This window comes from Ostrinia nubilalis, chromosome 3 (genome assembly GCF_963855985.1).
Source record: "Ostrinia nubilalis chromosome 3, ilOstNubi1.1, whole genome shotgun sequence".
NCBI lineage: Eukaryota > Metazoa > Arthropoda > Insecta > Lepidoptera > Crambidae > Ostrinia > Ostrinia nubilalis.
This window is the reverse complement of record NC_087090.1, coordinates 10,824,704-10,852,563: the sequence shown is the minus strand read 5'-3', so window position 1 is coordinate 10,852,563 and position 27,860 is coordinate 10,824,704. Positions and strand designations below refer to the sequence as shown.

Genomic DNA, 27,860 nt, shown 5'->3' with positions numbered 1-27,860 from the left:
ACGTCTTGTCTTCTAGAATTAGATACACTTTTAGTACACCCTGTATTAAATATGATCCTTTGTTTTCGCGTTTCATACTAATTCTTTATAACGATATTATGTTTGCGTGTTAAGTGATTGATCCTCACCGCTCGCTTATGATACTCTGAACTTTCTTACTTATCTTCATTACTGTAACATTATTAGCGTTGTTTAACTGCGTTGTAAAGTACGCATTTGCAATCTGACGGCAACGATTCTAAGTGTGCGTCTGCGCCGGTCAATGTTGTTTACGTTATTCATGTGGCAAGGGAGGGGAGGAATGTAGTGAGTGCGGCGCTGGCGGCCCACCTTGAGTGGGCAGGTTCGGCGGGAGACCCCGCCGCGCGCCTCAACGTCTCAGCTCGCCAGTCACTGGCCGCTCTGGCACCGAACATGGCCGTACGTAGTACTTATTCTTATCTATGATGGCCGGTCCGAAGCTGGCGTGGCAACGTGCGTGCTTCCTTGTTGTGCTGTTGTTTACTTTAGCGGAGGCGCTGCTCTCCGGATTATATATAGACAATGGTGATCAGACAATGATACATCATTCGATGACGCGAAACGAGAGATTAGTCGTGGAACACGAGATACTGGAACTTTTAGGACTCGGAGAACGACCGAGGCGGGCCCAGGCTCCTCCGCTGGACCGCTCGGCGCCCAGCTTCCTTCTGGACGTGTACAAGCAACTGGCAGAGGAGCACGAGCAAGCCCGTCCTACTCGCAGCTCCGAAATGGCCTTAAGTGGAGAAGAACAACAGGCGATTGATGAAAGCGACCTGATTATGACTTTTCAAAGCAAAAGTAAGTACCTAATAAACTTGAATAATTTAATTAAAATTTAAAGGTTACAATAACTTACCTTGTTACAGTGAAAATATCCTGTTAATAGTATCATTTTGAACAGTTTATCCTTCATTCATAAGTAGGACAAAAATAATCCTATTTTCCGTTTGATGTTTACCTGAGTTCGATGCTATCCAAAACAATTCTAAGCGCTCGAGAACTCACTAGGCGTTATTGATATGTGAATGCTATCTTTACCCATCGTACCTACCTTATACCAATAGTTTTGAACCTTTTATAGATGACATACAGAAGTTACATTACTAATTAACACATCTGCTATTATTAAAATACTAGCAGCCTGTTTTGATTAAGAATTTATAGAAATCCCTGTAGAACTCTATATTTTGGTAATATTGTTCTAATGAAACGTTATAAGTAAATGAAGTAATTTATTACGAGTATACTTGATTAGTTTACAGAAACTTCACTATAAAGAAAATTTTACAAACTTCCTACGTATCAAGCAGGCTGGTATTGAAATTTCAATGTAAAATAATAAGATTTCGCTATTATAAGTAGGTATCATAGATATCTACTACTACCCTGTATTTAGAGTTTCATACCCACGGTCGGTACCTAAAGCTTTTAAATATTTTGAGCAAATAATCACATGCTCTACCTATATCGAAAACATTCTCGACTAGGCCTAACTTTGGATGTTACATTTGCCCGCTAATACGGATACCTCTGGCTGTTAGAGTTATGTATAAAAATAATTGTTTTCAGTTAGGTTTAAATAATTGAAAGTTCCCATTTAGATAGGTACCTACTACTGCTTATTGCATCTATGTACTATCGAGAAGTCTAGCAATAAAGAAACTAAAAGTGGGCAACGTCTCTACATAAAACACATCCACCCAAAACTTAAAATTGATTCAGTCAATTCTTAGATATTTCGTAGATGTGAATTTCTAAGTATTCCTAAGTTATGCGCAAAGGCAAAGGAAGGGCCTCAGGTAATGTGGCGACGGCTGAGTCACGGCTCACGGGCCACCGCATACCACACAGATTGAAACCGGCGCCAGTTTAACAAAAAAGAACATAATTGTTTTATGGCACGAACTGCCCAGGAGAACAAAACCACAGGGTTTTTTGTTTCATTAGTGGCTATTCCAGTAACAGCTTTCTTCGAAAAGTGGTAGCTTTTATTTGTAAAAAACTCTCGCTCTATGATATTGTTAAAAGCCTATCTTACTGGCTCTGCAGTTAAATAGCAGATAAAATGACCATTATGTCCATAGATGTTATTATTTCTAGGAACATATTATGCGAAAACAGTTCATCTGTGTTATTGTGCATGTAGTATCCGCTATTCATTATTCTTATCACAAAGAAGTGATAAATAGATGAGGCAGACATAGTTGTTACTTAGGTATTATAACCAATCTACTAAACAGCATTAGGGGAAAGTAGTACGAGATGATCCCCTTAAGCGGGAATCACTGTAAAATACATATTTTTCAATGTAAACCAAAAATAAAGACGATTACTACTAGTATATTTATCTATCCAACTTTCCTTATACTCAAAACCAGAAATTAATTTAGGTTTCATTAAAATATTTCATTTTTTGCAAAACCTTACAAAGTGATCATCTTGTACACCCCTATGGGTAAGATGATCCCCCAGGTAGGGGTAAGATGATCCCTATGATTCTATTCTAAGATCTATTCTTTTCTGGTTGTATTCCTTTCGGAGTACCTAATTATCCGAACTAATCGTTAAAAAGTTAGAAAAGAAAAACATTTACGAATGAAATAACGAAAATAACCTATTCTTTCTTAGTACCTGCTAAAAAGCTTTTAAATAATTTAAACGCTTTTTGGCTGGAGCTGTGTTGCATATATCACAAATAAATTCACCTGCTTCATCACCCTCTACCCCAGCACATGCTTTATGGCTCCATTTTCCACATGCATAACATTTTATCCATCCTTCACCCTTGGTATCGCTTGAAAACTTCTCTGGTCAGTACAGCCACTCAGTATCATCTTCTTCAGACTCAGGTGAGTTATATCTGTGGTTATATGAAGTTCTCTTTCTTTTATTTCACTTCCCTTTACCTACTCCATTGACTTTTTTGTTTTAATTCCCAGGGATCATCTCGAACATATAGGAAGGGATCATCTTGACCCAAGTCCCACTTTTTGTTAAATATGTGCTACAATAATCTACAAGTACGCGGCCATGTTTTTATGGCCAAAATATTAAAATTAAACATAATAGAAAGCCTAAAGACAACAGTAGTTACATTTAACATTGTTTGAATAAAAGTAACATAAACTCAAAGTCATGCCTATTTTAGATCAGAAGTACACAATTTTTCTTTTTTCTCGTCAAATTCGATGTATCGCTCACGCCACCATTACGATTTGACTGAGGCGGGGAGGTGTCCAGAGCTATGTTTTACCAGTGAAAGAAACTAAATGACGTTAGTGGTTTCAGCACAATCGCAAAGGATCATCTTACCCCAGGGGATCAACTCGTACTACTTTCCCCTATGCTTTTTATTCGTAGGAACATTGTGGAAATTAAGTTTAAAATGAAAAGTTTACGATTGCTTGCTCAAATCGTGAATTCAATGAAAAGCTACTGCGCTTTTATTACAAGTACGAGAAATATTTAACCTTTTTTGAATAGGTAATTTTACCTACTTCTGATTTACTAGCAGTCTATACTACACCTGCATTAGGTGTTAAGTTACACTCGTCAGACAACTCGGCACCTGCTACCGACCTCTCCGATTCTCCATATTATTTTACTTGCAAATTGACTTATTTATTAGCAAGCCTTCATAGATGTGTCTCCTCATGTTATTCTAAACTTTATAATAATTGAGATAAAGTTGTTACTCGTATTGTAGTTGTCCACACCTACTAATTAAGGCAGGCCTGGCTCACTCCGCGCGGTACATCCGATAATTACCTACAGCGAAGCGCCCCGCCGGCGGGTATTATATCAGTCGAGTGTCACGCGCGCGCTCGTCAGGACGCTGGCGTGCGTTGTAGTATGATTATAATTCTATGTTGTTGTTGTTGTTGTTGTTTCAGCCAAATGACGTCCACTGCTGGACAAAGGCCTCTCCCAAGGTTTTCCTTAATGAATGCATACTTACCTACATACGTACCTCATTACAAATAAGTAGATTAATTATTTTTTTCACTAGACAGCAACCCTAACAGCGTAAGAAGAGTTCAGAGGCACGCGATAGAAAGAGACAAAACTTGTAGGTGAATAAAATTGTAGGTACGTAGTGCTGTGCGAGCTGAATTCCACTGTATCGCGTCGTAGCAAGACTCGCATTTATTTAAATCGTCTTGCGGAGTAATCCTTCTGTACCTGTACTATTACTTATTCTGTGATTAAGGTACATGACCTACGTTGCAGCTCACACACAATAACACTATTATACTCAATTATGATTGTTTTAATCATGCTATTGTGTGGCGCATTGAGTTATTTCTATTATTAGATTCGCCATACATTTAAGACGCCCTATAATGGTAGGTACTTAAGAGACTAAGAGTAGATTTATTTGTAGACAAAAAAGGAAGCTGTGTAGGTACATTAATTGTCTTAATTAGTAATAATTAAGTTGTAAAGTGGTCAGTTCACCGTCATATGTGAGACCTTGCGTGCGCCCCGAGGACTTCGTTCATAGGATGAACATCTTAAATTGTAAATTGCATAGATAATCTTTAATAATATACAAATAAATGCTAAATATTTATACTGTAAAATAACATCATCATTCAAGGTGTGTAAAGAGTAACTTAAGTACTATATTAAAATACTTACCTAAAAGGATAATAGATAGAAAAGGAAGAAGTAGGATAATCTACCTGCAGCAGTGGTCGTAGCTTCAATGGCTCCAAAGTGCAACAGTTTGTTTATGACACAGGTTAAAGTGCATTCTGATTTGCATTGCGTCACAATCTAGCGTAATCCCAACTCTGTATACTAAACAGTGCCCGCGAAATACGACTTCTCTGTGTCTGCGACTTAATTGCATTGCTGTGTTTGATTTTACCCACCACTAAGTAGTAGATACTACATCCAGCTTTACGTCCAGCACTAATGAAAGCGCATTTAGTTGAAAGCCATATTATTTTTCCATTAAGCATTAAGTAGGTACGTTGTGCTTTCTACTAATAAACAACTCAAACTTTATTGTACAGAACGCAACAGTGCAAACGGCGAACTTAATTCTATAGATAGAGCTTTCTCTTCCAGTCAATCGTAAAGAATTTCATGATCCTTGACAGTGAAGGAACTATGAAGAAGGAGAAAATCAAAGAGCATTCGCTCGGCAAGCGAAAAGTCGTGGGTTCGATTCCCGCTATAGGTAGGTAGTTAGATTTTTTCAAGTTATTTATAACCATCTGCTGTAGTTTTCCAGACCATCACCTAAGTAGCTCTGAAAGAAAGAGCATTTATTCGCTCGGCAAGCGAAAAGTCGTGGGTTCGATTCCTGCTATAGGTATTAGGTAGTTAGATTTTTTCAAGTTATTTATAACCATCTGCTGTAATTTTCCAGACCATCACCTAAGTAGCATTCGCTTGGCAAGCGAAAAGTCGTGGGTTCGATTCCCGCCTTAGGTAGGAAGTTCGATTTTTTCAAGTTATTTATAACCATCTATAATTTTCCAGAACATCACCTAGGCGCGCTGCGACATGGCCACGGGCGGCATGTGTGGTTCGAAGTGGCGGGCACGCCGGGCGATGCGTCTGCCCTACTCACCGCCGAGCTGCGCTTGCACCAGGCGCCTACGCACACGGACCTCCCGACTAGCCTGTACACGGTCGTGGCCCATCGCGTGCTCAGCGTCGACAATTTAGGGTGAGAATTCCGTGGTGCAGTTGATAGCACTTCAAACCATTGGCAGGGGATGATAGCTGCCCCCTAAATGTTACGTATTTTCCACATGTTAGGTTTTCGACAAGTTTGGTTTTCCACAAGTAAGGTTTTAAATATGTTAGGTTTTCGACAAGTTAGGTTTTAAATAAGTTAGGTTTTCCACAAGTTAGGTTTTCCACAAGTTAGGTTTTAAATAAGTTAGGTTTTCCACAAGTTAGGTTTTAAATAAGTTAGGTTTTCGACAAGTTTGGTTTTCCACAAGTTAGGTTTTCCACAAATTAGGGTTTAAATAAGTTAGGTTTTCGACAAGTTAGGTTTTCCACAAGTTAGGTCTTAAATAAGTTAGGTTTTCGACAAGTTAGGTCTTAAATAAGTTAGGTTTTCGACAAGTTAGGTTTTCCACAAGTTAGGTTTTAAATAAGTTAGGTTTTCGACAAGTTAGGTTTTAAATAAGTTAGGTTTTCGACAAGTTTGGTTTTCCACAAGTTAGGTTTTCGACCAGTTTGGTTTTCCACAAGTTAGGTTTTAAATAATTTAGGTTTTCAACAAGTTAGGTTTTCCACACGTTAGGTTTTAAATAAGTTAGGTTTTCGACAAGTTAGGTTTTCCACAAGTTAGGTTTTCCACAAGTTAGGTCTTAAATAAGTTAGGTTTTCCACAAGTTAGGTCTTAAATAAGTTAGGTTTTCGACAAGTTTGGTTTTTCACAAGTTTGGTTTACGACAAGTTTGGTTTTCCACAAGTTAGGTTTTCGACAAGTTTGGTTTTCCACAAGTTAGGTTTTCCACAACTTAGGTTTTAAATAAATGAGGTTTTCGAGTTAGTTAGTTAGTTAGTTAGGTTTTCGACAAGTTTGTTTTTCCACAAGTTAAGTTTTAAATAAGTTAGGTTTTCGACAAGTTAGGTTTTCGACAAGTTAGGTTTTCGACAAGTTAGGTTTCTGACAAGTTAGGTTTTCCACAGTTTTCCACAAGTTAGGTTTTAAATAAGTTAGGTTCTCCACAAATTAGATTTTCCACGAGTTAGTTTTTTCACAAGTTAGGTTTCCACAAGTTATGTTTTCGACAAGGAAGGTTTTCGTAAAGTTAGGTATAAAAAGTTGGGTTTTGTTTTGATAGTTTGGTATGCAAAAGCTTTTTAATGAAATGTAAAAACGAAAAAAAAACGATTAAATTGTTTTGTGTATGAACTTACCTTGTTTTTTAGTTATTACTTGAAACCTTCGCAGAGGTCTGCAGCTGGAGGAGGTGGCGGCCGTGAACACGAGCGCGGGCGCGGAGGGCTGGCTCGAGCTGAACGTGACGAGCGCACTGGGCGCGTGGCTGCGCTCCCCTGCCGATAACCACGGCTTTTTCATCACCCTTCACCCACACTCGCAACCAGGTTATTACTAATGAAATGCCTATTAAAAACTAAACTGTTGGCTTGAAAAATCTGGAAAAATTTATGATAATACTAGTTAGTGCTTTTTATGAACTTTCAAGGAAAACGCGTCCGCGCGCGTGATTTTTTATATGAAAATCACGCGCTCCGTGGCTTAGCGTGGCGCAGTGTGATACGTACGATACGTACTTAATAAATATTCCTTAGAAGAAAATATTAAAAGAAACTTTAGATGAAGTAATTGCTTACTTCTGAAATATATTGTGGTAACGACGGACAACTACGGAACCCTACACTGCGCGTCGTGGCACGACACTCACTTGGCCAATTTATTGTTAGTCAAGAAAAGCATGTCAACTTTACATTTTGGAAGTCATGTCCACTTTTAGACTCCCCGCAGACTATTTTTTATTCGGCCGACTACACGGCTTATAATTTAAGGAATCAGCCAATCAATTCGGGGTAATGTGCGTAAAATATTCATACCTACTGATTAACATCCCCATCAAACTATTCGCTGACAAAAATTCTGTAATCTCTGGAGAGTCTTAAAGAGGGTCAGTCAGATTCAGCAATGATTCTAGCACACGACGTTTCACTATCTTAAGTGTCTGCTCTAACTGCTTTCCTAAATCAAAATATTGTGTGAACAGTAAATTTCAAACCGTGATTTTGGTCATGAGGAGCTAGCTCCTCAGCTAGCTAGCGTGATGATTTTTTACCCTATCAACACTTCGAGACAAATTATTATTCTTCCAATGAGATGTTTTCAGTAATTAAGAAAAGTGTAATTTTTTTAGAGCGTAATATGAAGCCTGAAGAAATCGGTCTAGAAGAGCCTCGTGGTACGGTTGTGGAGGGAAAGCAGCCGTTCCTCGTGGCATTCTTCAAAAGCGGGCCAAAACTTGACACGTCGGAGGCGGGTGCGCGCCGAAAGAGAGAGGCTAAGCGCTGGCGAACTAACTCCGATAATTACCTGAGGAATCCACTCACTGGTAAGTAAACACTATTTTTGAAAATCCAACTGAGTTAAATAATACTTAGTGAGTTCACTGCAATTGGTCAGAGTCAAATTAGCGAGCCTGAACGTTTCAGGAGCTGAGCTATTGTTTCCTACATTTCAATCTACTTACCTATCTAAAATTAATTCTAAGAAGTACCTAGATTTATTTAATCCTCTTACATTAATGTTTTATCTAATTGAATTGAAATGCTTATTCGTAGATTCGGCACATTGGACGACGAGAAGCTGTGAGATTCAGACTTTATACGTCAGTTTTAAGGACTTGGAATGGCAGGTTTGTGAAAGATCATTCTTATATTTTTTGGCCTTTTATATTTAAGTTATTCTATCCTTGACTGGAAGTTTGTCAATCTGACTGAAGAAGATATAATATGGAATCTATTTGCTAAATTATGTGGTAGAAATTGTTGTAGAAGTAAAACAAATGTTTTACAGGATTGGATCATCGCACCGAACGGCTACGGGGCTTTCTACTGCAGCGGCGAGTGCAACTTCCCGCTGAATGCGCACAAGAACGCCACCAACCACGCCATAGTGCAGACGCTGGTGCATCTGTTGAACCCTACTCAGGTATCTTACCTTCACTTATTTGTGGCCATGCCTTAGCGTAGTGCACTTCTACCTATGGATGTCTTTTGTGCGTAGCCCTGCTCACTTAGGCCCGATTCGACCAAACTTTTATCCGAGAATAACTCTTGGTATAACTGGCATATTGAAAACAAAGATAAAGCTTTTACTACAAAAGAGATTCGGATTTCATCCACAATACGACACGTGGTATTTTTTCATGTAAATCTTAAATGACTTGAGTATATTTTCTCTTTTATCCATTAACCAGCCTCTAAATAATAGTCTAATTTAGTATAGTAATAAACCTATAAATTTTATTTCCAGGTGCCAAAACCATCTTGTGCTCCCATCAAACTGTCCCCGATATCGGTGCTCTACTATACCGACGACTCGAATGTAATCCTGCGCAAGTACAAAAATATGGTGGTCAAAAGTTGTGGATGCCATTAGGACTTAATATGTAGTTAGTATTAATTAGCTAAACAATCATCAGATCCAGTTAGGTTATTATGTTGATTTTTTAAACTTTTCTAGTTACAAGTCGAATCTCAATCTCTTTAAATATCTTTTTTTATGAGTTTTCAAATATTTCTAGACATTGTCATTTAGTAAAATACTCTATACGCAATAATCCTTCATATAATCGTACCTTGTTTGATTGAATGTTGCTTAATGACTTGTGTACTTAGACGAAAAAGTAATTGAACTATTACGCTTAAAATCGTCACATTTAATTACTTGCCCAATTAATTTTGCCACTTATTTTATGTGTGTAAATGTAGATATTAAATATTTTATTTAACGGCAAGGATTATATTTTAATTTTCTTTAAAATGTATTTAAATTAAATTAAGGAAGGAGTAACTTATGTGCCAACAAACCGAGTCACTTGTAGAATAATTCACATTCTTAGATGTAGGTAAGATATTATGTTTTGTATTGATGAATAAATAAACAACTTTTTAATATGTACTTATATTTTGTTTACTAAATACCCATATGTCATCTTATAAGTATTTTTACATTAGTTTTTTTTCATATATTTTTTCACCTACTTACCTATTTACTCTATACAAGAATCAAGAACCAATCTTTTTACGTTGACGGGCCATGATTGTAGTTTATTGCGCGTTTAATATAAATAAAATTGTGGAATGAGTGATAATAACAATGTCCTATCTTATAAATAGCGTGTTGTGGATGCGCTGACTAATAAATTGTTTCACAAATTGCGACAATATTACATATCCACATCCATCGAAATTTATCATGGGAAGGTTAGAGTTGAGCTTTCAATGAAAACAATGACTCACCTAAGATTGGTATTATTTTATGGACAGTAGGTACCTACCTACCTGCCATCCTTCGTCAGTCGAGAGCAGCCAAACTACGTAGATTTCCTTTGCTCTACAAATATAGCTGGACTTTTGATATTGATTTCAAACATCAATCGCTAAGATATACGAGTACGAGTATATTGAAAGCAGTCGAATTTTAATTCAAATATCTAATATGAAACTGTACCAAAAATTGTAATGTTAAGTAGTTTGCTATTATTTAAGTAAAGTTCGGTGAAATTCTGACAAACCCTCTTTCAACCCTCTCCTTTGGACATGCCATGAGTTCGATGATCATATAATAATTTCCAACGCAGCAATTCGGCAGTCTCCAGTGGAGACCACCACGCCTGGAATCTCTTGGAAATTCTAATTAATGTAGGGTAGATACAGTTGACTTGCTCGACGCGACGTGAAAAAGATTAATTATTTTTATTAATTTCATTAGCTTCTTTGTTATTAACTGGATCAATATGACGTCATGCGATACCGGATTATTTCAAAACACGTGGTTATATTTTTAGTTCAGTACTGTAAAATTTATCAGTATGATATTTAAAGATAAGTATTTTTTATCGATACTCTTTAAAATTACCTACGATTCTCAACAATCGGTGACGATGAGCAAAACATTTTATATCTACGAATACGATTTAGATTCTTGGTAATCAATCAGAATTTTATCACTTATCAGTTCGGTTTCTGAATCGTCGTCTTTGTTACATTAACACGACATCGCTTAGCGTACCCATCGTGTTTACGTGCGCGTACCTTTGCTTCGTTTAAAGAGGAGGGGAAGAAATTGTTGATATTATAAGTTTGAAGTGTGTATTACATAACTGCATTTATTTGTTGTTGTGTTATTGCACTGAACACAGAGCTTACGGCAAGTTTTGAGAAGTTTGCATAAAAAGCGTGTGAATTCAGACGCGTAGATCGCTGCCCACTTCGCTGAATTCAAGGCCACAGCAGCCTCTGGGGTTCCCGCGGCCGCCGCACACCGGGATCACTGCCGAATTATTCACTCCTCCGCCGCCGGTCAGCCTCGACGGACGCAGCTCCACCCACCAGCCACAGCGATGCTCCGCGCGCCGACCGACATCCACTACCTGTTGTGAATCGAACTCTACCGCGTTGCCTTCGTACCGGTTACGATATAAAAATGTGGCGAATCGTTTTTTTGTATATTTGTGTTTGTGCTAGTGCCAATAATGACTTTCCAACCTTTCGCAAGTGTTGCCCGGAGGGCCAGAATCTGATAAAAGTGATGAACCCGGATGTTGTAAATCTTGAAGATTCGTACGAATGCCTCGATAGTGCATTTGAAACCGTATACAATATTACCAATCCAAAGCCTACTCTTTTTGTGTCCGAAGGCGTTACTGTAGAGTATGGTATGCCTATGGAATGTGATTTTGAAATGATTCCTTATGATGGTAATATTCAATTATCTGAAAGCAGTAATTATTGCTATGATAGACTCGTTGTGGAAATAATCAATGGGACGGTGAAAAAAGTGATTCCTAAGACAATAGCTTTAGTGTGCAATGGAACTGAGCTTAACAATGAATCTAGCGTAAAAGTCATTAATATCCGGAAGTGCTGTCCACCTGGACAGACGTATGACACCGAGTTTCATATGTGCAGAAGAGGCGGTGAAGGTTACGATGAGAGGTGGTTGATAGAAAAGCTTCAAGCGTTTAGTGGCGTGGTTTATGAATTCGACGATGGACTTCAATGCAAGTCAGCTGAATATGCTGTAGAATTGAGAGAAGAGAAGTTCTTTGTAGTTTTATTGGAGAGAAGATTAGATATTTCGAACCGTAACCGAGAGGGTGGTGGTGGACAGTCTCCTCAAGGCAACTGGTGCGTGGACCGGGAGTACAATAGTCGGGGGCTGGTGGCGCGGGTGTGCACTGAGGACTGCTCCAGGTTTGATGCCCTGTGTGTTAGAAAGTGCTGCCCAGTAGGACAACACTACTTGCCTTTCCACTGTGGAACACTAGCTGGTCGGTGTGTGCCTAATAAAGATGACAAGGTGTTGTATGACTTATCCGATTATGTCCATCGAACGAAGAGCAAATACGGAGTTGGAGGTAAGTTAGTAGCTAAGCTATTAAATCGAAAATTATTTATATAAAAAGGGATAATTTGTTATACTCAGTAATTCAAATAAAGATAATGAATGATGAATATTACATTACATTAATGATTTATCTTGTGTTATTTATTACACATAATTAATCTTTACCACAATTTCAATATTGCATTGATTAATTATTAAACACTTGTTTGCGTTTATCACCATGGAGTATGAATGCTCATGTAAAACGATAAAATACGTTACATTTTATACTTACGAAGACATAGAAGTAGGATATTATCAAAACATAGGCTACTAATACTATTGTGGGGTCAGTGAGATGTGTATCTCATGAAGCGTAAAGGGTAAATTTCCTATTGCCGGTTATAACATTAACTACGAGTAGGTACTCGTACTTAAACTGGGCTGGGGTAGGGAACCCTAAAAATAATGTAGTTAAGCGGTTACAATATTCTCAGATGTTACGGCCCATTAGACCGATTTATGGAACAAAGCGTAATTTACGAAGAAGTCAAAGATAAGGCAGGAGTTTAGTCTTCGAACTTGTTACAGTTACATTTGCATCTATTAAAGTTTCCAAGTAATCTCACGTTGTACCTATTTATTTACAGAGTATAATAGTTTTTAAAGGAGTGAACTGTTTTCCACAGATATAATGGGGTTACGGTCAGATATACAGTGCAAGAGCGGCAAGATATCGCTAAACAGGTCGTATCCTTCTGACTGGCACCACCTCACCAGGAACGGTGATATGGAAAGTGCCTTAGGGGTGCGGAGCGACTACTGCCTCGAAGTATTCGACACCAGCTTCTGCGGGGTGGATCCGTACGTGTCGGCCGTCACGTGCTTCATCAAGGAGGCGCTGATAAAGGACTTCAGGTTGTCTTTTGTGGTAAGTTTTCTAAGAATACATTCAAGCCTATTAATCAATTAATCAAATAAAATATTTTCCTACTTACTAATAATGGAATTTTCTCGTCACACGTCGTCATTAATATACCGCGGGGTATTGCTAAAACGAGTATATACGACACTGGCTGGATTGACGATTACTTACTAGGTATAGTGCCGTGATATTTCTAAATTATTAAATTCTATTATCTACATGTTAGGTAACATGACATTTGACGTTTCAGGTTTTCCGTTAGCCCCCTCATTAATTTCAATTTGAACGTAGTCTTTCCTTTTACACCTATGCTATCCCAAGATAAAGTTACTTATTGTTAGTAAGGTATAAGGTTCCTCTTTTTATTTATCATGTTGTTGAACATAATTTTACCTTGTGTTGAACTTTTCTGAGATCTTGAGTTGTTATTTTCATTAAAATTAGTTGATTGATTAGGTACAACTTATAACTGTTCAGTTTTGTACTATATGAAATGTATTTATGGTCCATTTTAAAAGCAGTTTCTAAAATAATTTCAATCAATCTTTCAGTCACTTTCATTGATATTTCAATATAAAGCTTTTATATTGAAATTAATTATTTTAAATAAACAGTGCATTCAAAATCTACGATTGCTTACGCATGTCTATTTCTTTTGGCGTTCATAAACATAAATTTCTAAGTTAAAGTACCCCAGTATGTATACATATAATTTGCCTCTGTGGTCTAGTGGCACCTTTCTAGAGGGCTCGGTTTGAATTCCCAGCGGGGCAAACATTTCTAGTCGGTTGGTGGTAAAGGATTATTCTAAGCCCACCTCTCTTAGTTGCCATAATGCTGTTCGCTTCGATCATTGTTTAATCGTTTCCACAGTTGGAAGTAAGATCTTCAGTGATTTAGAATTCCACGCTCACTTCTACCATCAGCCTATCATGACTTTCTCTCTACTAGATGAGATGCAGGCCAAGCTTCCCTATTGTAGCAAAACGATCCAAATATTAAATAATTTTGATTGTCTCCAGCTTAATAGCCTGTCAGCCGTGTGCCTGGCTCTGACGCTGATAGTCTACTGCGCGATCCCGGAGCTGCGTAACCTGCACGGGAGGAACCTGATCTGCCACGTCAGTATGATGCTGCTGGCGTACTCGTGTCTCGCGCGCGCACAGTACGAGTTCGTCAGTAATCGGACCCTCTGCACTGTTCTAGGTGAGTGATGTACCTAACTGTATTTTTGCTGTTGTCGTTTCAGCCAAATGACGTCCACTGCTGGACAAAGGCCTTCCCCAAAGTTTTCCATTATTAACGGTCCTTTTTGTTATTTTTGTTGTGTCGTGTTATAATTCTGAAAGCTTATTGATCTGCTTTTCCTACCTTCCTCTGTTTTCCGTCTAACTGTTATTCTATGCGAGCTGTGATAAGCGTAAAGAATGGAATCACGATTCTTTTTCGATACTCAGATTAAGAAATTCGAATCGGGGAGGCCTTTGTCCATCACTTGGCTGTAATGAACGAATCAGACTGATTCAAACCTGCAATATCTTTATCAAAATATATACAAAGTAATTTTAATTACACTATTCCTACATGGAAATTTAATCCGAGAACTCTACATGAAGATATCAACGTATATTAATCTGGTCTACCGTGTATAGGTAAGGCACAATAACTCAATCATACTGTCCTGCTTGAATACTCCATACAATAACTTCCTTCATGAAAACGAGTTTGCTAATTAAACTGGAATTCCTATTTTTTGTGGTTAACAAAATGTTAAATCAAAATGCTGAGTAATTTCCTTGAGATACCTGCATCACCCAGATTCTTTGAAATGCGTAGGTAGTCTATTGTTAATAAATCACCGTAGCTCTGTATACCAAAACACATTGACAAGAGGATTCAAAACGTTTAATCACAAAAAAATAAGTAGCTTATGAATGAAAAGCATTGATAGGTAATTTGATCTCCTTTATCAAACTAGGGTTTGATCTTTTTTCGAGTTTTTTTTTTGTAAATACCGAAGCAGTTATTTTGATTTAAACAAAAGATAGCTTTTTTTAAATAAGAAAAAAAATCATATTCTAACTGCAATTATTTTGAGGTGGTCCGTAATTGAGATTTAGTATCTACTAGTTGAACTCAATATCCTGTCTTTGAGAAATTAAATGTATTGTGTTACGAGTACCTACACTTTATTAGCTCTACACAATATGATTATGTCACCTTCTCTACAGTTAAATACATTGTTAATCATTGTCATTGTTTTATGATGAATTACGAGAAGTGCATAATAAGTTTTGATAGTAAGTGACTATGATCTATGAATTGGAACTTTGGATTTACCGTCTCTAGCGAGGCTCAGTGTCTTCACATAGTATTTCTATTAATATTCTTTTATTTTAAAGATTATTAGTAATTTGTTATTGCACAAATTACAATAGTCCCGTTTGCCGATCTTAATAAACTGTGCTTGTATTACGAGAGAGCTCACCACAATAGTCGAGCGGCGGCGGGATTCGAACCCGTTCCTCGGATCACGAATCAGCCAGTCCGACCCCTTCACCGTTGGGCTATCGTGGCTTTCAGGAAATATTGCTTCATAATAATAAAAAATCTAGAACATGATTTTACTCTTGCACATATCACTACTCTACTACCCACGACCTTCCATTACTTTTATCTATGAGTTACAGTGTACGATATACAAATGTACCCACTGGAGTGTCTTGTATGTAATGAATATTATCTCTCGTCTGCCTATGACTAAGAAAGCGGAATTAATATATGTAATAAGTTCTAATCAACTAGATAAATACGATCCCAGAGGACTCTTATCATGTGATTATTGTTTGATTTGTCTGGCAACCCTGTTTCGGGATAATTTGAGAACAAAAGCGTGTGTGCGGCGCCGACCGTTCGGAGTTGATCAATTATCGCGAATGTGTTGTTTGCTCAGGGTACGGGATCTACTTCGGCTTCGTGTCGGCGTTCGCCTGGCTTAACGTCATGTGTGCCGACATCTGGTGGACATTTGGGTAAGTTCTGATTCTAACATGATGTTCAGCTAAATAATACTAACTGTATCACAAGTATCATTTACTAACTTTAATTTCCATCACGGTTTTACTTCTTCTTCTTCTTTTATTAATAGTGATGAACTTGTGTTTTTTCGCCACAGGGTACGGTTTTACTTTGAACTAATACTTAAACCTACCGAAACCCAACAAATAATTTCAAATTCGATAATTCTATGCCCGCAATCACCACCATCGATAACCAATTTGGCAGATGCCTGATTTAGTTAACTTACTTTATGTTAGTTATTAATTAATAATTCATAACATACTTAACCAATATTAGCTTATAATAAAATAAAAATAAATATGTGAATAAGTACCTAAACTTAATGATTGTAAAAAAAGCCAATGACGCGTTTCGGAACGATAAATAACTTTGTTTATGTTTCATTATCATTCACAGTCACTGATAAATAATGCGTATTTTAAAATCACGACCTAGTGTGTAGGGAGTACGTCATCCAATATTTGTAATTAAAGTTTGGGAAATATTGTGTCCAAATGAGCGAATAATTTAGTAGCGTTATTGTCTATCGAAGTTAATTTGTAAGGGTTCTTTAAAAAAATGGGATTAACTTAATTTTCAATTATGCTTTTAATAAATGTTAAGTCACGTCGTGCGGTTAAAACTTTCTGTGATAGAACGAAATACTTGCGGAGAAACCACGTATACAGATGAATATTTTTTATTAGAAGCTCGGTATATAATGCACAGATGCAGATGTCGCAGTCGGATTGTATAATCCGCCGTTTTACATTACCACTAGGCATTTTACATTACAGCTCTGTTTTGTAATACGGCGGCTTAACGTTTAGGCGGATTGAATACGGCTGAATGAAAATCCGCCGGAATGTATTCGGCGCCAAACGTTCTTCAATACGGCTAGCCGCAATGTAAAACAGCGTGTCATTACCCGCCGCTTTGACAGTTTTTAGTTCCCATTTTCAATAACGTGGCGCTGCCTGACATAACAACAACAATGGCGTCGGATGCAGAAAATATGTTGCTAAATTACGGAGTTATTTCTGAATCTAATAAAGAAAACGTTATAAATATGTGTGTCGACAGTGAGTTTAAGAACAATTTTAACTTGCAATTGAATAATTTCTATTCTTCACAATGTGGAACAGTCAGAAAACCGTGGACAAGGGACCGAGTTTTGGAGGTTATCAAAACCGCTAAAGTGGCTATGGATTCTGGTGTTCGGCGGAATCCTACTAAATATTATTGGTGCAAAAAGACTAAAGCCAGATATTATCATTTCTTAAAATGTTTAGAAAAGTTTAATAGTTTTGAGCTATCTTTTGTTTGTTGTTTAGTTTTGAGCTATGTTTGTACCTTGTGATTACTCATTATGTTTAAAAATGACTAAAGCCAAATAATTTATTACATTATTAATTTAAAAAAAAGTTTAAATGACTTAAGCCAAATATACATATAATTTACTTACTTACAGTAACGAAGATAATAATTGTTACTTAATTACTAAGGAAATTCGTGAGAAGAAATCTGTCTTATTAAAATTTAAATTTATTTTCATTAAACATTGTTTTATTTTGTAAGTATGGTCACCCTACAATCTAAATAGTAGTACGATGCGGCTAAACGTGGGCCGCCGTATTGAAGAACGTATCGCAATGACAATCCGCCTAAACGTTGAACCGCCGTATTACAAAACAGAGCTGTAATGTAAAATGCCTAGTGGTAATGTAAAACGGCGGATTATACAATCCGACTGCGACACATACATTAGTGCTAGTTAAGATGATGACATCAGTATTTCCCATTCTTAACAAAACCATGCATGTGAATATTTGTTTATGTGATTCATTCATCCTAGACATCGTAATTTGAGTTATAGCTCACTGTGCCGTCATAATAAATATGGGTAATTGGGCACATTAGCATATATTCAGCAACTAATTGCCCACATAAGATTTCAAAGTATGTCTTACTTTGAATTTACGGCTGAATAGTCATAAATGCGATAGGTAGAGCTTCGTAGTCTGATTCTGAAATTTTAGTTTAATTAAAACTCGTGATGCTAATAATTAATTATAAAATCAATGAAAAACTGTGACTATGTATGCTTCGTAAGTGACTACATTTTCAAGAAGTTACTGTCTCACAAAGGGTTTTCAAGTCGCAAAATGTCCAGATGTTTTTTTATCAGATCGTCATCCACATTTAACTGATAAATGTTTTTGCATTGGTATTTATCACTAAGCTTTCGCCAAGTAACTAATTCTTTAGCATTAGTTTTCCTAAGTAGAGTTTTCCTAGACGCTTCCCAGAGGCTTCTTTGCGTAACTATGCATATAATATAGATATGTTTTCTTAACATTATCATGTTTATGATAACAGATCTTTAAAATTATGACATACATAATATAAATTACCCACATTTTTAAACATAGTGAAACACTTGTTAACTATAAATATTCCAAAATAGATGCCGGACTATTTATAATTTATGACTACTTAACTTATTTATAGATAAAAGCTCCAACTAATATTCAAGACGGCTTTCTTTCTATACATACTCGTAATTCGGGATATTTTTAATTTTGGATAATTCAAGCTAAACATTTGAAAAATTAAGAAAATCCGATTACCGATACTAGTTCTTGTTTTATCAGAATTCGCCATTTCCCTCGTAAGAAGGCCCGCGTTAAACTCATGAGTAATCTTCCACTTTTGTAAATAAACACTTTGTGGGAAGCGAGTTGCCCAGTGTTAACGGACCAAATACGTCATAGAAATTTCAACATACGCATTTTTTATATAAAAATGTGTAATCTGTGTACCCATCGATTAAAATTGTATAGAGATGTTTCATAACATTTAGTGAGTACGTGCGAGAGATAGGTTGATGGTGTTACTATTTTTAGTACGATGAATAAAGTTAAAGCCATTGTTTTCATTATTTGGTAAGTTGGAATGAACCACTCGTCCCTTGTTAAGCATAAAGGGTTTTAGTATAAAATTTTCGGACACTTTCCCGGGTTCTGGATAAAGTTCCAGATAGTATCCTAATAAACTATCAACGTTTTTACATAGTTTATCACTAAGCGTTGACAGAGGTTTGTATCCTCTAAGTAGGTCTAGTGGTTTTTATCAAGGGCTCGTTGTATGTGTAACATATATTCCTAAGAACATATTACCTCGTTGGCCCGTTTGTCGCAATGTGGACAAATGTTTATCTGACCGAACCGAACTGTTTACTTTAAATCAGTATTGTACTATTTGCGCAGAGCTCATCGCTTATTAGTACAGCTAAAAATGTAAATATAACGTCCATATTTAAATATTGCAGTTGGCTGAAAGTCTATTTTTAGACTGCGTTTGTTTTAGGTTCGAGAATCATAAAATTTTAGTGCTTTATTAATTTACAAGGTAACAATAGGTATTTACTTTTAACACTACACAAAACTGGCTTGTCTTGTCCTGGCTACGAGTACTACGGATGTATTATTCAAATCAAATAGTTTATTTACTTAGTTATTACAACAAGTATTGAAATAGTGCTTGAAATTTTCAAATATTAAGCCTACTGAAAAACAAAACACAAAAATATGATTTATGTTGTTCAACTCTCTCTTTTGTTTGTGAAGCTCTAAATATAGCGATCGTGTGTGTGTGTACCGGTTTTTTGAATTAAGGACCTCAGATCTGTCAAGGTTAAACCAAAAAAACTGGAAGCTTTCCAGTGTAGATGAGTTAATTTCTTTAAGATGAGGATGATTTATCATAACAGTAACACAAAGTTGTTTCATTATTCAATAAGTAATTAATTAACAAAGATATCGGAGCTGATGAAATCTATTTTGTTTGAAATTACTTTCCTAACTTATTTAGACACTTGAACGTGTTTGCACTCATGATTACTTTGTTCTTGAGCATGAGCTTTTGGCATGTTGACTGGGTAAATATTTAATTTGAACATATTTAATCTTCTGATCTAACCTATTTGATCTGATATGAATGTAGTAATATTTTATCATTTTAAAAAATATGAACATATCAATAGCCCTCTACAATGTTGTATGATTATTTAATACGATTTTAAATAAATATATTAAGACTAGGCGTTTGTCAGACGGTTCAGACAGAATTAATAGGTGTAAACTAAATTTAGAGGTACCTACTAAACTCTACACGGTCATTTTACCAAAGCTTTTAGTTCTTAATTGAATTAAAATGAGGGCAATTAAAAGGTCAAACATAATAGCATTAATAGAAATAAAATTAGGTCACATCACATCTAATAAACTGACAGGATTAAAAAAGTCACTTTCCTTATTAGCCACTAAGTGGGTGGAGCTAATTGAGGGGTGACGCGTCTCCGCCATGGACATGGCTATTATGGCTTTCACGAAACTCATTCATAGAACACGTCAATCAAAATACATTAATAAAAGCCTAATTAATTTAACTTTTTATAGAGGGAGGATCGAATTTGTATTAATTAACAGGAACTTTAGAAACTTATTTGTACGGATTCGAAGAGCTTATCCACTATGATTTGTTTACAAACGCTTTGTGCTTTTTGCATGGTATGTCGATAATTCCAATGAAGAGTCGTTACTATAATAGCATTTAAAATACAAACGTATGGTAAATGTTAACGCGCGGGCGTGTTTACGATTTCATAGTTTGTTTGAAGAGCCCACTAACACGGTTACACACAGTTACCAATAAAACAGTTCAAGTAACCATGCTTTACTCATTTTAACTAAAATGTCGTGTACCTTGATTTCATTATCAAGAGCCCTCTGATTTTTACTTAGTCATGATTTATTACTTGTGATGCCAAGTTATTGTGAACAATGTTAGGTTTTCATATTTAAGTAGGTACCTATCAAGTTTTAAGTGCAATTACTCGTAGTTTAACAAGATTGTTTTGCCTGAAAGTCCTGAAATCAAACTTTTACACCTAGTTTCAGAAAAACGGGTAAGGTCGACAACACAGACTTGTCGTAATATTTTATTAATAAAAGACGAAAATTGCTTAATGGACGGTGTTATGGCAGCTTTAACGACTCAATCAAGCCAAGTTAATAGTTATTGCATGTCGTTGCGCTTAGCGGTGGTGTTTCTATGTATTCGAACCACCCGTAAAACATAACACATTATATTCATAACTCTTGAGCGAAGAACAAGCGAATAATGACATTCGGATTTTTGAACACTTTGGGTCTCGCCTCGTGTAAAATTGACTGACAAAGGTGACTGAGTTTCTTCCACCGCTTAACTTCTCAGCACCAGCCCTTAAGTTGTCCCGAAGTGGTGGTAGGGCAAGCACTTACTTGGGACGTGTTTAAGTGCCCTGGAAAGGGCCTAATACTGAATAAAAAAAATGATTTGAATTGATTTCCTTTGATTAAAAAAAAGACATTTTTATTATGGGTAGAGATGGATACTAGGTAATGACAAAATGTCAAACAACACTTTTCCATTAATAACAGGAATTCTCACATTAAAGATGCAATATTGCAATAAATGAGTAGGTAGTTTATAAGAAAGCAATTTTTCTCCAGCCATTAATTTGTGTATGTTTGCCACAGGAGCGTCCGTACCGTCAACCCTCTCCAGAAGGGCAGCGCAGGCCGTCGCCGGTTCTGCTGGTACTCCCTCTACGCGTGGAGCGTGTCTGTCAGTCTCACCCTCATAATGTTCCTATTCGACAAGTTTCCAGTGGCTGACGTTCTAGATGCAAACATGGGCATGTATAGGTGCTGGTTTGCAGCTGGTGAGATGTTTTCTTTACCATTATTTTTATATGGAAAATACGAATATGTCACTTTTTCGAAAAATGATCACGCGTTAACAAAGAGTGAAGTGTAATTATAGCCTGACCAGGAACATAAAAACCCTGGCATAGAGGCGCGTCAATCGCATTTGATAGTGCAACACTGAGTACAGTCGTACCTGTGTTAAATTAATAGGCTAACTTTATGTATCAGGATTCAGGATTACGGGCTAATTTGATATTTTCATAAATTAACCAAAAAATATTATTATAGGTAACCTGGTTTAAATAAATTAAATGAAACCATCAATCGCGAGCTAGTAGGATTTATTTTATTATTCATCAATAATCAAATTCAGAACTCGAATATTCAACTGCAATGTTTGGTCATGAACGCTTCAAACTCGGTACTTCTTTCCCAATTCCATAAAATTCAACACTTAGAAAGTGACAGAAAATTTTAAAATAGGTAGTTGAAACAAACCACAGCTAATTTTCATAGTGGACTGTACTATACGATAAACATGACAGTCAATTTGACAACCTTTGTCGGAAACATTATTCAATGAAAATATTGTCCGAACCCTTAGTATTTCTCTTCGACAAATACTTTGACACATTGTGAACCACTTTTCTTTCACGACTATAAAAAGATTTTAGCAATTTAATTCACAAAATCAATTGCGCACATTTAAAATAAAGTTTGTTTACACTTTGACAGCAATAGACTGACATGCAAGGTGACATGTCAATGAAGTTTTCAGTTACTGTTGCCATTAAAAGAAATTAGTACCATTAGTTTTCCGCAACATGGCGAGGGTTTTTATGTTCCTGGTCAGGCTATAATAAGTTTGATCCCAACTAATTTCGTGTGGTATAAAAGTTCGTTTCTTATTTTATTGTCAACAGTCTGAATATACTGCTCCACAACAAATGAAAAAAAAAAGCTTTAACTGAGATGTAGAGTCTCGACTTTGGTTGTTTGATAGAGTGATGATGAAGATAATGATCTGCTTTTTATAAAATGACTTGCAATACACTAAAGAGCACACAATGAAAAGTTTAAGCCAATTAATAACCCAAGGTCAATGTTAAATCTGAGTCTATCGTTATTATTATGACGTAATGATTCATATTTTACTCGATATTTTCTAAAATTTAGAGTTGTACCAAATTAAATAATAAATTGTTTGAAAAGGTCACCAACATTGTTTAGATTCCACTATAGCTTTTTGTTTCATTATGTCGTAGTTGGTAGAATTATTTATTCTGTTATTTCCTTACTTATGACTAAGTACCTACCTACCTCCAATATTGGATTATGAGTTTCAAGTAGGTACCGAACGTAAAGTCTTCTATTCTAATTATACCTTAGGAGAATTTGGAATGAATTTAACGGGTCCTAATTGTTCTTCAGACCAAAACGCCGAGTCGGACTGGCCGCATTACATCTTCTTCGTGATCCCGTTGGGCCTGGTGTCGTGTTCTAACTTCGTGCTGTGGGTGCTGACGGCACGACACTGCTCGCGCGTCAAGTCCGAGGTGCACAGGCTGCAGGCTGGCTCCGTCGGCGATCGGGTTAGGAGACGCTTCCGAATCGACAAGGCCAAGTATGTACCTAGTACCTACAACCCAGTCAAGTTATCTGCGCACCTGGCTGAAATGCGACTCTCCTTCGCACTCATTTGCACACCTCCTCGCGTTCGCCCCGTCCATACCAGAGCGTCGATGTGACGTCACGGCAGCCAGGTGCGCAGATTACTTGACCACGTTGTATACCTAATACTCTGAGGTAGTTGCTTTAATTTTAAAGATCCAAAATTCCACACGTTGTAAAAGACCCACACAATGCATTGTCTGGCGAAGCTTCGGAAGATGGCTTGGCTATTAGTTCGTCTGAAAAATAAACTAAGGTGTTATCTTCTTGGGTATGATTTGTCACACCCTTGAGTCTGAATTAGATCCTATCTGGATCTGACATGTCTCATTCAGATTGACAGTTAAAATGGAATCATTCTTTGCTTATCAGACAATCAGTCTGATTCAAACTTGTATCATACTAACCAAATTTGAATTTGGTATTTTTGTATTTATTTCACTCACGTATTTTTTTTGCGCGAAGCCGGAATTGAAACTGGGTTCAAATGTCGGCTTCTTCTTCTTGTCGTGTCGACAACAAACCTATACAGCGTCAGTCTAAAACTCGGCCACAAGAATGGCGTTGTTAGTAGCCTTTATTAAATCTTGTCTTCATAAAATGTCTGCTTAAATCTTGTCTTCAAATAATGAGCGAACTAATAGAGTAACAAACTGTTCTTTATTTGTTTTCTCACAGTTTTGTGCTGACGGGGAAGTTGTGGGTAGTGATGGGTGCTGGGTGGTGTTCCGAGCTCCTTTCGACTCTCGCCTTCAACCCTGACCAGTGGATATGGACAATTGTCGACATGGTCAACGAGCTGCAAGGCGTGTTCATCTTCATCATCCTCATCTTCAAACCGAAGCTGTACTACCTCATCAGAAAGAGGCTTGGTAAGGACATATTACGTTTAAAAATAACTACACAAACCGTACAAAGTTAAACAGCAGTGAATAAAAATAAGATCCAACGGGATATGTGTTAATTTTACGTGCTTCATAGTTTATGTTTCCATTCTTAGAATTGTCTAACTCCGCATACCGATTTCTACGAATGTTATGTAATTTGTAACTACCTATCTGTAACAATGATGGACATGGATTCCATGTGATTTTTCATCAGATTGGTGTATTTGATAAGCGTTTTTGTTTCGTCATAACTTTAATTAGTTTGAAGTAGTTAATGTAAGAGCGAACATAATCTTTTCCAGGTTTCTCAAGGACATCGAAAAATCCAAGTATATCTGATTATATTTTAGTTTCCGTCTTCCTACTCCTAATAACATTTATTTTAAAGCTACAATTGACGTAGTATTGATGTTGTTGGTGCTATGCTTAACTAGACTAATTAATTAGGTACTTATTGAAACTTACCCACCGGTATTTTGACCCACCCTATCTGATCCTATTTTGATCATAGCAATTCATGGTTATTTTAAATAGCCAAGCTTACACTATTAACCTTCGGGGAAAACCTGAATATAATCTTACTAAGAACTTTATCAGTAAATTATAGTTAATGGTGGGATGTGATGTGGTTCTGCTGTCCTGCTGAGTAGATCAAAATTACATGGATAATCTTATCATATAATGTTACATAATGCACTCTTTCAGATCGATGTTTTGGCACACTCCTACGCTTTATCACGTAACATGCTATTAGTTGTATCATTTTGTTACTAACTAATGTAATGAGAAACTCAATCCATTGAAGTGCGTAATAAAGTTAATGTACCTACTCAGCTAGTCCGTTGCCGTGGAGTTGCATTTGCATTTAGATTGTGAGTATATCATGTTCCGAGAAATGATAAAGACGGGTAATGAAGGTATGGGACCCTCAGTTTGCGAGAGTATGTCCTCGAGCTGTTTTTTTAATCTTTCTGAGTGGATATTCAGTGTTACTAGAATTGAGTTTCTCGTTACCTATTCATGGATTGTAATGTAACAATATTAATGTTGACTAATCTGACAGGGCTGGAGAAACCTGACGCGCAGAAGAACGGCACCTCATCGACGGCTCGCACCTCCTCCACCTTCTTGTCCAGGACCATCAGCTCTGACGAGCGCGCGCACGCCCGCGTCTCACTCCCTAACAACAACGCTAAGCAACTCTGAATGTTCCACACGTTTTCCTCACAGACGGTGTTTTTTAACTAACATCTATGACCTTCCACTCCACTTTTCATCCCTAGGGTAGTGAGCGAAACAATCGCATGCGACCAAATAATTTGACTCGATGTTAATTAATAGTTATTTAAGGTTACTTTACCTAGCTACAGTCGCAAACAAGGTAGACTACCTTTTTTTGCAAAATCATACTTATTACAACTGCGTTAGATTGCCACACTTTGTTTGCGTGGTCGACGCAAGTTCACCGTCCCTGCCCTAGGTTGTGCCTACTTTAAATTCATGCGTAACAACAGACTGCCATTTACTGCCAATGTGTCTGGCAATGTACCTATGCCTACTTCAAATGATAACGTAGGTACATGGTAATTGAAAGAAAAGTAGTCATAAGTGAAAACTTGTGGAAAGTCGTGGATAAACCAATTGCAATAAAAGCACTGCTGCACCCAAGTAACTAAAGATGGTAGAGCAGCATGGTATGTTTCAGCAAGAGGATCCTAATTAAACTACCAAGTTAAATAACTTATACGAGTAGTAAGAGCTTAACTTCCCAATATACAGGGTGGAAACGATAAGTGATCTCACTCGATTATTTCTAAACTATACAAGATATCAATAAACTAGTTACTGATTCTGAAAGTGCTTCATAAGCTCTATTAAACGGTATTAATAGGTTACAGAATAAACTGGATCTATCCGAAAATTCAATGTTTCCAGCTTCCATACATTTGGTAAAGTCACATTATTTTAAAAACTACACATGATATCGTAAAACTGTTTATTGATTCTAAAAGTGCTTCACAAGCTCTATCCAATGGTATCAATAATAGGTTACAGAATAAACTGGATCTATCCAAAAATTCAATGTTTCCTTCTTCGTTCCATACATTTATTACTGTCATGCATGACTCAGTACACAGTCATGACACTCATCTCTTGACAATATTATAGCAAGTAAAGCCTAAAACCAATGTTTTCCATGAATAATTTTAAATAAGAATACAATTTACGAGTTTAAGGGTTTATTATTAAATAAAAAAAATTACACTTCTAATATTGTGTGGCTGGCATACATTTAGTATGGAAGCTGGAAACATTGAATTTTCAGATAGATCCAGTTTATTCTGTAACCTATTATTATTGGTACCGTTCGAAAGAACTCATGAAGCACTTTCAGAATCAGTAACCAGTTTTTCAACATCTTGTATAGGTTAGTAATAATCGAGTGAGATCACTTAACGTTTCCACCCTGTATGTATAGGCTAGTTTGTTAAGCAGTAGGTATTTTTACAATATCTCTCTCGTTTTAGTGTCGAGATAGATTCTAGTGTCTCTTAAACAGATATCGGATGAATGGTGTCGCCAGTTTTTAATGAAGCTTAACGAATTAAACCACCTTTTCGAAGCGTGCAATTTCCACTTTCGCCCTTAAAAACTTAAAATTAATTTAATAATCTTTAAGGTTTGATTTATAACAAGGCTAGTTCATTTTTAAGTTTAAAATATTTAAAGATAGAGACGCGATCTAGTCATAGTTTAAGACTTTGTAGTTACGAAATTCGTGAGGCATTTACAACCATATTCGAAATTGTAATCTCTAAGTATTTTTATAATACACAAAAAAAGCTTTAAACATGTGCGTTAAAATTTGAAAAGGCACCTTTGATTTATTTTAGGGCGTTTGAAATCGTAGAGTAGATTAACTGCATATTGATAGGTTGTTTTAATGATTTATTGTTAGTTATTTAGGAATTACGTGTCATTAATTATTTAAGTTTCATGACGTGTGATTCTAAAAGTGACAAAAGCTTGAAATACGTAGATGTAGTTGGTGAGTGTAGTGACCAACATATGACCGTCATATTTTGTAGAAGTGTAAATATTTTTTAGATAATAAGTAATATTGTTTAATTAAATCATCTGCCTCTATACTGTATTTAAATTAACATCTGTATCGTCGTGTATTATGGACATAAGGAAGTCTACCCGAGTAATTATGTGGGAGGGAATCGACTTTTCCTACCCTAAAATATCTCCTTACATCTGTTTCAAATATGTATTAAATTAAAATATATTAATGTTCGGTGAATCAAGTGAAATACAATTTTGATTATCTTATTAATATAATAAATATTTTCATTCCATTGATATGCATTTTTTTTATTTCCTTTTAATTTTAGAATCCAGTAGGTTTCTGTACATACCTAGTATTTTACCAAGCTATGTTTTCGGAGATTTTTAGC

The 27,860-nt window shown here is 36.4% G+C and overlaps 2 protein-coding genes across 3 annotated transcripts; both read left to right on the top strand.

The window, feature by feature from the left end:
- The first annotated feature begins 452 nt into the window (after positions 1 to 452).
- On the top strand, positions 453 to 9,673 carry LOC135087902 (protein 60A). Its single transcript, XM_063982754.1, has 7 exons — positions 453 to 822; positions 5,518 to 5,707; positions 6,953 to 7,107; positions 7,908 to 8,102; positions 8,332 to 8,405; positions 8,567 to 8,701; positions 9,026 to 9,673. The coding sequence occupies exons 1-7, from the start codon at positions 558 to 560 to the stop codon at positions 9,149 to 9,151; spliced, it is 1,140 nt and encodes a 379-aa protein (XP_063838824.1). The 5' UTR covers positions 453 to 557; the 3' UTR covers positions 9,152 to 9,673.
- Positions 9,674 to 10,755: 1,082 nt separating this feature from the next.
- LOC135087901 (probable G-protein coupled receptor Mth-like 3) lies at positions 10,756 to 27,763 on the top strand. Of its 2 annotated transcripts, XM_063982751.1 has the most exons (9): positions 10,756 to 12,134; positions 12,793 to 13,034; positions 14,051 to 14,234; positions 15,982 to 16,060; positions 21,671 to 21,855; positions 23,273 to 23,465; positions 24,191 to 24,384; positions 24,702 to 24,728; positions 25,463 to 27,763. In XM_063982751.1, exons 1-9 carry the CDS (start codon positions 11,201 to 11,203, stop codon positions 25,603 to 25,605), a joined length of 2,181 nt encoding a protein of 726 aa, XP_063838821.1. In that variant the 5' UTR covers positions 10,756 to 11,200; the 3' UTR covers positions 25,606 to 27,763. The 2 variants fall into 2 exon arrangements, with proteins under 2 accessions (XP_063838821.1, XP_063838823.1); XM_063982753.1 differs by lacking the exon at positions 24,702 to 24,728 and having other exon boundaries at positions 10,757 to 12,134.
- The last annotated feature ends 97 nt before the right edge of the window (positions 27,764 to 27,860 follow it).